We start from the raw sequence: 11,857 nt of genomic DNA on the forward strand, positions 1-11,857 counted from the left end.
ACCTTGATCCGGGACACTCTTCAGGGCAAACCAGCCAGCCCCCACCTATGCACCAGGCCTCTATCCTATATAATAAAAGGATAATATGCAAATTGACCCTAACAGCAGAATGACTGGGAATGACTGGTCACTATGACACACACTGACCACCAGGCAGACGCTCAATGCAGGAGCTGCCCCCTGGTGATCAGTGTGCTCCCACAGGGGGAGCTCTGCTCAGCCAGAAGCCAGGCTGACAGCTGCCAGTACAGCGGTGGTGGTGGGAGCCTCTTCTGCCTCCTCAGCAGCACTAAGGATGTCTGACTGCAGCTTAGGCTTGCTCCCCGCTGGCAAGTGGACATCCCCTGAGGGCTGCCAGGCTGCCAGAGGGATGTCTGACTGCCAGCTTGGCCCAATCCCCCAGGGAGCGTGCCTAAGTCAGCAGGTGGACATCCTCCAATGGGTCCCATTCTGCGAGAGGGCATAGGCCAGGCTGAGGGGCCCCTCCCCGAGTGCACAAATTTTTGTGCACTGGGCCTCTAGTCTATAATAACCTTAAATACAAGTGGTTTAAATGCAACAATCAAAAGACGTATGGTAGCTGAATGGATAAGAAAACATGATCCATATATATGCTGTCTACAAGAGACCCACCACAGTACAAAAGACTCACACAGAATGAAAGTGAAGAGAAATGGGAATGAAAAAAGCTGGGGTAATAATACTCATATGTGACAAAATAGACTTCAAAGTGAAGACCAGAACAAGAGATAAAGAAGGCCATTTCATAATACTAAAAGGATTGATATGACAAGAAGATATAACTCTGGTAAACATATATGAACCTAATATTGAAGTAACAATTGACTCCACAGAAATAAAAAATATCATAAAAAATACTGTGAGTGACTATAAACCAACAAACTGGACAACCTAGATAAAATGGATATAATCCTTGAAAAATACAATCTTCAAAAACTTAAACTTGAAGAATCAGGAAACTTGAATAGGCTGATAACTACTGATGAAATTGAAGCAGTAATAATAACAATAAAAAAATCTCCTAGCGAATAAAAACTCTGGTCCAGCTGGATTCACAGGGGAGTTTTACCAAACATTTAAAGAGGAACTAACACCTGTCCTCCTCAAACTATTTCAAAAAATTTAAGAGGAAATATCTCTTCCAAGCTCTTTCCATGAGGCCAGCATTATCCTAATTCCAAAACCTGAAAAAGACACTACAAAGAAAGAGAATTACAGGTCAATATCCCTAATGAACATAGATGCTAAAATCCTCAACAAAATATTAGCAAATCAGATCCAGCAAATACATAAAAAGATCATACACCATGACCAAGTGGGATTTATTCCAGGGATGCAAGGCTGGTACAATATTCACAGATCACTAACTGTGATACATCACATGAACAAATTGAAAAATAAAAATCACATGATCATATCAATAGAAGCAGAAAAAGCATTCTGCAAAATCCAACACACCTTTTTGATAAAAACTCTCAGCAAAGTGGGAATAGAGGGATCATACCTCAACATAATAAAGACCATATATGACAAATCTACAGCCAACATCATACTCAATTGGAAAAAAACTAAAACCATTCCCCCTAAGAGCAGGAACAAAACAGGAACATCTGCTTTCACCACTCTTGTTCAACATAATACTGGAAGTCCTAGCCACAGTGATCAGACAAGAAGAAAAAATAAACAGCATCCAAATTGGAAAGGAAGAAGTAAACTGTCATTATTCGCTGATGACATGATATTGTACATAGAAAACCCTAAGACTTTATTAAAAACTATTAGATTTAATAAGTGAATTTGGTAAAGTAGCACGATACAAAATCAACACCCAGAAATCTATGGCTTTTTATACACCACCAATGAACTCTCATAAAGAGAAGGTAAAAAAAATTACCATTTTCAATTGCAACAAAAAAATTACGATTCTTAGGAATAAACTTAACCAAGGAATAAAGACCTATACTTGGAAAACTATAGGACAGTGAAAAAAGAGATAGAGGAAAATATTAACAAGTGGAAGAATATACCAGGTTTGTGGACTGGTAGAATCAACATCATTAAAATGTCCATACTACCCAAAGCAATATACAGATACAATGTAGTCCCTATTAAAATTCCAAAGACATATTTCACAAACCTAGAACCAACAATCCAAAAATTTATATAGAACCAAAAAAGACCCCGAATATCCACAGCAATCTAGAGAAAGAAGAACAAATTTAGAAGAATCACAATACCAGATATCAAGTTATACTACAAAGCCACTGTGCTCAAAACAGCATGGTACTGGCACAAGAACAGGCATGTAGTTCAATAGGAGAGAACAAGAACCCAGAAATAGACCCACACCATTATGCTCAATTAATATTTGACAAAGGAGACAAGAGTATACATTAGAGTCAAGACAGTCTCTTTAATAAATGGTGCTGGGGAAATTGGACAGGTACATGCAAAAAAAAAAAAGAAGAAACTAGACCACCAACTTACACCATACACAAGAATAAACTCAAAATGAATAAAAGACTTAATGTAAGTCATGAAACCATAAAAATCTTTGAATTAACCATAGTGTGCTAAATCTCAGACATTGTGTGTAACAGTATGTTTGCTGATGTATCTCCTAGAGCAAAGGAAACTAAGGAGAAAATAAACAAAAAGGACTACATCAAAATTAAAAGCTTTTGTACAGCAAAAGAATCATCAACAAAATGAGAAGATCCGATAAGGAGTTAATTTCCAAAATATATAGAGAACTCATACAACTTAACTAAAGGAAGACAAATAATCCAATTAAAAAAGGGGCAAAAGACCTAAATAGACACTTCTCCAAAGTGGACATACCAAAGGCCAAGAGACATGAAAAAATGTTCAAAGTTACTAACCATCTGAGAGATGCAAACCTCATACCTGTCAGAATGGCTACCATCAATAAATCAATAAATGACAAGTGCTGGTGAGGATATGGAGAAAAGGGAACCCTAGTACACTGCTGGTGGGAATGCAGACTGGTGCAGCCACTGTGGATAACAGTATGGAGTTTCCTAAAAAAAAATAAAAATGGAACTCCCATTTGACCCAGTGATCCCACTTCTAGGAATATATCCGAAGAAACCTGAAACACCAATCAGAAAGAATATATGCACCCCTATGTTCATAGCAGTTCAATTTACAATAAATAAGATTTGGAAATAGCCCAAGTGCCCATCAGCACATGAGTAGATAAAGAAGCCATGGTACATCTACACAGTGGAATACTATGCAGCTATAAAAAAGTAAGAACTCTTACCATTTGCAACAGCATGGATGGACCTGGAGAGTATTATGCTAAGTGAAATAAGCCAGTCAGAGAAAGATAAGTACCACATAATCTTACTCATATGTAGAATCGAATGAACAAGATATACTGATGCATAAAATACAACCAGAGACATAGAAGCACGGAGCAGACTGACGAATTTCAGGGGTAGGATGAAGGTTAGGGGGTGGGAAGGAAATTATTAACCAGGGAACTTACATGCATATATGCATAGCCTATGGACACAGACAATAGAGTGGTGAAGGCCTGGGAGGGGCAGGTATGGGATGGAGGGGAGTCAATGGGGAAAAAAAAGCAAACAAAAAAAGGGGACATTTATAATACTTGCAATAATAAACATTTTTTTAAAAGTAATGCTAGAACTTCTTTAGTTACATTTATATGGATATGTTATTGAAATGTGTTATAGAAATTTTATAAAACTTTTAGAACTCTAATATGTCATACAATGTTATTAGTCATAATTTTAATTATTATCTTAAAATGTTATATGTTACAATAAAGGAAATTTCCTTGTCAATTGTATTGTGATGAACCCTCCTCACATTTTTAACCTTGGCCACTTTGAAGTATTTGGACATTTAGAATTAGTTACTGTTTTACTCTAATGCTATTACAGAAGTACTTATTCTTCAAAGTGTCTCATGGGTGGGACTCGGACAAGCAGAGGGTGACAGACTTGAAATCACAGGACTAAACTGGGTCACAATGTGCTGATCTCCAAGGGTGAACCTGACATTTCAAAATAATCTAAAATTACTTTCATGAGGCCAGAATAAACTGATGAAGATAATTTTATTATTCTATTAGACATTTCTGGTTCTTCTGTGGTTACCCCCAGATTTAAAGAAAATTTTCTCCTTTCTTTTAATTTATCCATAACTTACAGCAATTTGTTAATGCAAACTTTTATAAAGAAAAATGAAATAGTCATATATTTCTCCCTCCCTGATCCCTCTAGTATTCAAAATTTCTTACTGAAAATGTTTTCTTATTTTTCATGATAATATAAGTATTTGCATAAGTTCAATAAGAATCAGTTCTTCTTGTAACAGGATGAAATTGGGAAATGCTTGGCTTGGCTTCTTAGACTAAAGAAGCTTTTAAAAATCTAGTCTGAGATTATTTTTTACCAATTTTAAGTTTTATTAATGTGGACTTCATGACACAATAAATTGTCATAGATATCACCAAAACTTTAACAAAGGTATCATATTCAAGAATGTACTTGAAATCACTATTCTTGCTGCACTTAAATAATAATGCCAAGTTTAATGAGACTAGACTTACTTTGCAAACAAATTATTCTTATTATGATTACTTTTGCTAGAAATTGAGTAATCATAGTGAAAAATTATGTTTCAGTAGAAAACTCTAACACACCCGAGCAGACATCAGCTTCTAGTCCTGTTCATTGTCTTTTGTTATCTACTTGTAAGATGGATTGGATCCTAAATTCTAGTTTCTTCCTATATCTGGCTACAACCCTCCAAACCAGGGGTGGGGAAACTTTTTGACTCGAGGGCCACAATGGGTTCTTAAACTGGACCGGAGGACCGGAACAAAAGCATGGATGGAGTGTTTGTGTGAACTAATATAAATTCAAAATAAACATCATTACATAAAAGGGTACGGTCTTTTTTTTTTTAGTTTTATTCATTTCAAATGGGCTGGATCCGGCCCGCGGGCTGTAGTTTGCCCACAGCTGCCCCAAACTAATGTTTCCAATTGTTTCCCACCCCTGTCACATGATACCACTATGAGCAAAAACTGGCTTTTTCCCTCAAAGCCCTGCAAACGGAAGCTGGACGACTCGATATAACAGAGAAAAGCACCACAAAGGCTCATGCACAGACAACCTCTAGGGCCTGATGTTGTGTGGGCCGCCCAGGACGCTCACCAGAACACCCAATGTCACCAGACACTGAAACTACAAAAGATGCTTTGAGCCCAATGTCGAAGAATCCAATGCCTGGAAGTCTTCTCAGCTGGGTGCCCTCTGATACAGTCTGCTCCAATGATTACCTTTTCTTTCATTTCCATAGACATGCCTCTTATCAAGTACCTGGTTGCTCATACCATGTAGCTCTAACTTTGAGAGCCCCCTACAGCACTGCCTACTGAACTAAGGTACATCTATTTAACTCAACTGACCTTTTCTCAGGACTGAGAGATGGACTCAAAGAGATCAAGTGATCTACCAACTCAACTTCTGGACAATGAAGCTTGTGAGGGAAATTTTAAAGGTGGTGAATAAGGGGTAGCAAAATATGCCATTCCAAAAAATGCCTCTTTGGTTCCTTTGAGCTGATGGATGGTTTAGATGACTTGTTGGCTGAACAAGGAAGAGTCTATGCCATAGCATTGCCTCCTGTTGTACCTGGATCAACACCTTCTAAACATGAAGAAACTCAAATATAAGAATTAACAAACAAACCACTTGGCTAAAACAGGTTGATGCCACTCAGGTACATTTTTTTGATTCATTTGATGCGAATTGGTTTGGGTCATGGGGCCATGATTAAGAAATGATCTTCTGTCTCTTTCTATTATCTTCCCAATAGTGGCCACTGTAGTCTCCCTGTGTACTGTGTTCTCTTGGGCTCTTAGCTACATGCTCACAGCCATCAGCAGTGCACCAGGTGGTCTCAATGCACGTGGAGAAACAAAAACAAGATGACAAAGAGGGAGAGCCAGATAGTCCTCCCAATGACCTGACATCACAACCTGTAAGTTTCGGGCCTGGACAAGAACAGCATCACTCTAATGGAAACTGAGAAGTCTAATGACAAATTGTTGGTCAGTTTCTCATGTACGAGAGGATGACCAAAGGGGGGCAATGGTTATGCTTCATAAACAAGGAGGCCATTCGACTGAGGTTGCTCTAAATGCCGCTGGCCTACATAAGCCAACCAAAAACAAACAGCAAACTAGCCTTTCCCAAATACTTCAACTGTTTAAGCTGCAATCATTCATATCATTCTTCGCCTTCCTTCGGTATCATCTCTATAAAAACCTTGCCTCTGGATCCTGTCGTGGAGTGCTCCCAACAGCACTGGCTAGATGTAGTCCGATATTGCGCCATGCATGCTGCAGTACATTCTCACATTTTAACACTATGAGTGGCAGCTGTAAGTCCCTATTCACCCCCAGCACAGCCATAGAGATATATCTCATCCCTGCATGTTCCTGCATCGATGGACCCTGAAGATCTGCTTTTATCCTTTATATCAGAGCCTCTTCCTCCACCTGTGCCACTCCTGTGGCTCCTCCCAGGGTTCAGACTCCCCATTCTCCTTCCATTGGGCACACCTGCCTGGGCTCCTACCTGCCTTTCTCCATCTTTGAAGGCCTCCTGTGACCTCCTGGGACCTTTTCCCTTTTCACATTAGCCACATCTCCATTCTTCACACTTCTAATCCATTCTCCCAAGGAGGACAGGGCTCTTTCAAAAACACAGGTCTGACCCATCTCTCCTTTGGTAAAATACCTACACTCCCCTTCACTCTCACCCCAACCTGGAGAGGGGGGTGCAAAGGGTCCCTGTAGAAATGGGGACACTGGAGCACAGGAGGTGAGGTGACTTTCCCAGGGCCACGTGACTGGTGAGTGGTGTCTGCCTTGTGCAGAGCTGGGGCCCCCTCCTCAGTAATCATTGCTCCCCTTTCCCCAGAGCCACAGGCACAGCCACAGGAGGGAGCCAGTGTCACCCTCCAAGAACTTGTCATCAAGCTGTCCCTGGAGGGCAGCAAGGCCTTCTTCTAGCCCCTGCGTGAGCAGAGCTCCAGGGAGAAGGGGCTGTTCCCTGGGGCTAGAAGCGTGCTGTGGTGTCAGACTCTTGACTGGACTCACTGATGGCCTGGGGCTGGGACAGGGGGTGTGAGCGCTCTCTCTGGGACACCCTCAGCTCTTCCTTCCATTTGCAGAATCCAGCAGGATTCTGTCCTGCCCCATGGATGGCAAGAGTCAAGGCTGACAGTGCCTGAGGTGATGTGGAGGAACCTCTATCCTGGAGCCAGAAAAAGGGTCCGGGGGCCTGAGTTGCTTCCCTTGCTCCCCTGCTCTCCCAGTCTTCAGGGCAAGGCCCATGCTCTTCAAGTGGAGCTCCACCCGCAGCTGGCCATGGTCAGAGGGCCCAGTGCTGCCTCCCAGCCCTTTAAGAAGCCAAAGGAGCAAGAGGTGGGGTGGGGTGATGAGAGGGGCAAGAAGTAAGAATACCCTGGCCCCTGGTTCAGCAACCCATTCAATGGTGCCTTTTTAGTTTCCCCAAGTACCACCCTCCCTGGGAGAGAGAACAGGGGAGCACTCTGCCACCATCTAAAGGTTTGCAGGAAGTGAGCTTTGACTGACATTGAGCAAATCACTAGCCCCCCAAGTCTTGGTATCAGCACCCTAAAACAGGGACATAGAACCACCCCCTCAGCTCCTGGGAGGGCACAGTGGGCAGCACATTGCTTGACACATGCTGCGTGTTCATTCATGACTGTTCCCAGGCCCACTTCCACCTCGCGGCCTCCCTCATCCATCCAGGCTGGGCTGTGCCCACATTGGTCCTGTGAGCAGAGACCAGGGGTGTGGCCAGGGCACCGTAAGAGGATGGCAGCTGAGACCCTTTGAGGTCACTAGTACACTCTGCACAGACTTACCCAAGAGGCTGCCAGTTGCCCCCATTACGGATCCATGTCAGAGCCCAGTATCTAGGAGAGGAAGCACCACCCCCTGGGCTGTGGTCAGGATCAGCCAGTCAGCCCTGCCCAGTGCATCTCAGGGTGCCCTCCATGGACAGTGAGGAGGTACCCTGTGGGCAGGGTGGCTCCCAGCTCTGCTGACTTTTCTCAGCAACTGGTAGGCTGGACATGATCCCTCCCCCACCCCAATCATCAGTCTCCAGGGAGAATCAGAGGAATCAGAAGAGGTACCACCTGGATGCTGGAATGATGGCAGCGCAGGAAGCCTGAGTCTTGTGACCACCACCAGCCTCTGGGCTCCTGCATCCAACCTCTAGGAGTGGCCCTTTTGCAGGCAATTGCACCTGGAAACACCTTCGCTGCTCTGCATGCCATCACTGGTTTAGAGGGTGACAGAAGCGCCGGGACAGGCCTTGGGCACTGGCTAGTGCCTCAGGATGCTAGTGGCTGCCCTGCCACCATGCCATTGAGCAATAAGGAGCATTCTCAGCCCCACAGAGGAGTTGGGGATGGAACCGAGGCAATCTCTCCAGGACCACAGCCCTGCTCCTCTCCTTCCTTCTTTGAGGGCCAGACGGTGCCTGATCCACAGCCCAGCCTCCGAGGGACACACCAGACACCCACACTGTTCTGAGCGTGCACGCAAACTGCAGTATGGGGGTCCAGGAGGAAGGAGAGACACACAAAACGCTTATCAGCAGCAAAGCAGAGACCCTTCTAAGCAGTGACACTGAGCGAATGCCCCGCAGAAGCACACAGCAGTCTCTCTGGGGCCCAGTAATCATGGAAGTCATTGGGTGAAAACACAATGAAACAAAGCAAACCCATAACCCACAGGGTGAGCTTCTGACAACTGCTGGGAGGAGGCTCCTAGCAATCCTTGTTCCTCCAGCTCCGTCAGGGGCACGTGGGTCTCAGCTGCTGGCCATAGTGATAGAGGACTGAGCCATCCAGAAACTCATCTAGAGAGGCATCCTTTTAGCCTTTCCTAAAGAAACTGTCCCTGGAAACAGAGGCCTGGGATGTTTCTTCTGCCTCAGCAACAAAGAGGCCTGAGGGACCTCGTTCCTTTGGTCTCACCAACACTGGTCCTCTTTCCACTCTAAGGCGCTGGAGTCCCCTTGTGCTACTTCCTGCCCACTGAACCCTGGCTAAAATGATGCACTAAGGGACATCCATGGCCATGACAGGAAGGCCACTCACCTGTCCACTACAAAGTAGAGGTCAAACTTGCCCTTGCAGTATCTGAACTTGTCTTTCTCGCTCCTGTGATATCTGGCTCTCTGGTTGAAGCCTTCCCATTCTTGGCCAAGGTGGCGATTTAAATGTCTCCAGCTCAGGACTCTGGGCCAGGAGCTCCCTGCATTCAGGGGAGGAGGCATCACCAGCAGCAAGAAAAGCATGGGGCCCAGCACCCTGCAGTCATCGCTCTCCATTTTCTTGGCCATCCCTGTGACTCCACTGGATGCCAGGCCACTTCAGGTTACTTTAGGTCACCACCTTTGCTGCCTCTGCCTTGCCCAGGGGCCTTGGCCACTCAGCTGTTTCACCAATGCACCCGGTGAGCCTCCACCTCGTACCTGCCTTGTGGGCAGAAGAGGCCAGAATCTAACTTAGGGCAAATGCCCCCACCACCTGCTGAGCCCTTCCCCCGCCCTGTGGAGGCAGAATGCCCTGTTATGATGGCCATAAAGGTTGGCATGGTGACTGTGACCTGCAGCTCTGCTCAGTGACCTGTCTATTGACAACCCAGGTGGGAGTCTAGGATCTTTGGAGGGACAGTAAGAGGGGGCCTTCGTTTGTGCCTTAACTCAACTCCCCCCACATCCAGGTGGTCATTAGGGTTCTGAGAACTGCCTTTCTGTAAACTGAGAGGGCAGCCGAGGTGACTTAGATAAGCTCATCACTGCGGGTGAGGAGCTGAAGGAATTGGGAGGCCAGAGTGTTGTAGTGGTCACATGAGTAGACACTGCAGGCACCAGGGGAAGGAAGGGTCCAGATGGGGAAGAAGGTCGTGCAAGGATGCCAAGTCCTTTGTGAGTGATGGAGCGTCCAATTGTCTACTCTTGTGCAACAAACCACCCCAATCTCAATGACATAAACGAGAACCAGAAATTCAGAGAAGGCTGAGTGGGATGGCTTGTCTCTGCCCCGTGGGAAACATGGGCATAGAAACTGTGAGAAAGGGCTGGAGGAAGGTCACCCAGGGGCACCATTAGTGGGGAAGCGCCAGCTGTCCATTGGGTTCTGTTTGGGAGCTCCTTTTGCTTTAACAGCATGCCAGTTTAACATTTTGTAGTTTTGTGGAAAATGAACCTGTCCCATTAAGAAACCACCCACTTTAACCCTAACCTGTTTTGTTTTCTGTGTTGAAGACCCAGCCTTCTCTTGCTTTGCCCAGCATCTCTGGCATGTCTTTTCATTCTTTTACAGTCAACTTTTCTATTTCATTAGGTATTAAATGACTCCTTTAAAAACATATAGCTAGATTCAAAACAAACTTGACAAATTCTGTGTTTATCTTTTTATTTTTAAGTATATATTTTATTGATTTTTTACAGAGAGGAAGGGAGAGGGATAGAGAGTTAGAAACATCGATCAGCCGCCTCCTGCACACCCCCTACTGGGGATGTGCCAGCAACCAAGATACATGCCCTTGACTGGAATCGAACCTGGGACCCTTGAGTCCACAGGCCAATGCTCCATCCACTGAGCCAAACCGGTTAGGGCCTGTGTTTATAAGTCAGGTCCATTTACATTGTGGGGGCCATGGGGATGCCCCACTTAGGTCTCTGGCAGTAGGGAGTGTAATATAGCTATTCCCGGTATTCCTCCAGTTGTTGTTTTTCAGTTCCTTTGCTCACCCTTGTTTCTTGAAACCCTCTTCGTTCATCTGAGTTCAGTTTCCTTCATCCTGAAGCACATTCTTTAGTAACTCTTCAGTTAAGGCTGTGGGGATGATAACCTTAAGCTTTGTACAACTGTTTTGTCCTCACTCTTTTCTAAAAATTTGTGTTTTTATTTTTCAGTTACCCTGATATTCAATATTGGCTGAGATTCAATACGATTTTGTGCTGGTTTCAGGGGTACAGCACAGTGGTTGGACATGCAATTTATGAAGTGGTCCCCGATGAGTCTAGTCCCCACCTGGCACGGCTCTCTCTGGAATAGCAGTTCAGTTCCGTTCTGAATGCTGGGCGCTCTGCGATGTCACTAAGACTGCAAGACCCACCTTGGGGTTTGGTGCCGCACCCCATCTTCAGCAATGGGCTCTCTTCATAAAAGTCATGCTTTGGGGACCAGTCGCACATTTCTAATGTATGTTCTGAACCTTGTTTTCCCCGCCTCCGATTGACCATTTTTGTCCTTCACAGTCTATTATTCCAACCTTTGTGATAGATGCTCTAAAGCCGCGGGAAGCAGAGAGCCTGTCCAGTAGGTTCTGCGCCCCCGCCAGGCGTCCAGCATTGATTGACCGAATGCAGGAAGGAGCAGGGACTCACGGGCGTTCCCCTGCCATCCCTCAAGCCTTCCCAAATCTAACCTGCTCACATAACGTGCCCCCCACACCTGGCTGCAGTTGCAAGCATCCTGTGCTGCCCCAGACTCGACTGCCATCTCCTCCCCTAACCCTAACCCCCACCTCCACTGCAAGGGGAAGCTCAAGGGCGCGTAAGCCCTGGAATACCGCGCACTCAGCCGCCACCCCTCCGCGGAGGGTCCCAGGCTGCCCCCCTCCCTGGGGCTCCAGCTTCTCCCCCTGCGCGTTCCCAGGTCTCTGAGCTCGCTGTTCCCTGCCCGGGGCCGGGGGCGGGGCCGGGGAGCGGGGGGC

The 11,857-nt window shown here is 45.4% G+C and overlaps 1 protein-coding gene across 1 annotated transcript in view; it reads right to left on the reverse strand.

The window, feature by feature from the left end:
- ANTXRL (anthrax toxin receptor like) overlaps positions 1-9,473 on the reverse strand; it is a 73,341-nt gene extending 63,868 nt beyond the window's left edge. Inside the window, exon 1 of the mRNA XM_023746255.1 lies at positions 9,229-9,473. Coding sequence (XP_023602023.1) covers positions 9,229-9,473 — 245 coding nt within the window. The remainder of the gene's footprint in view (positions 1-9,228) is intronic.
- Positions 9,474-11,857: the final 2,384 nt, after the last annotated feature.

The sequence above is a fragment of the Myotis lucifugus genome, unplaced genomic scaffold (assembly GCF_000147115.1).
Source record: "Myotis lucifugus unplaced genomic scaffold, Myoluc2.0 scaffold_643, whole genome shotgun sequence".
Lineage (NCBI taxonomy): Eukaryota > Metazoa > Chordata > Mammalia > Chiroptera > Vespertilionidae > Myotis > Myotis lucifugus.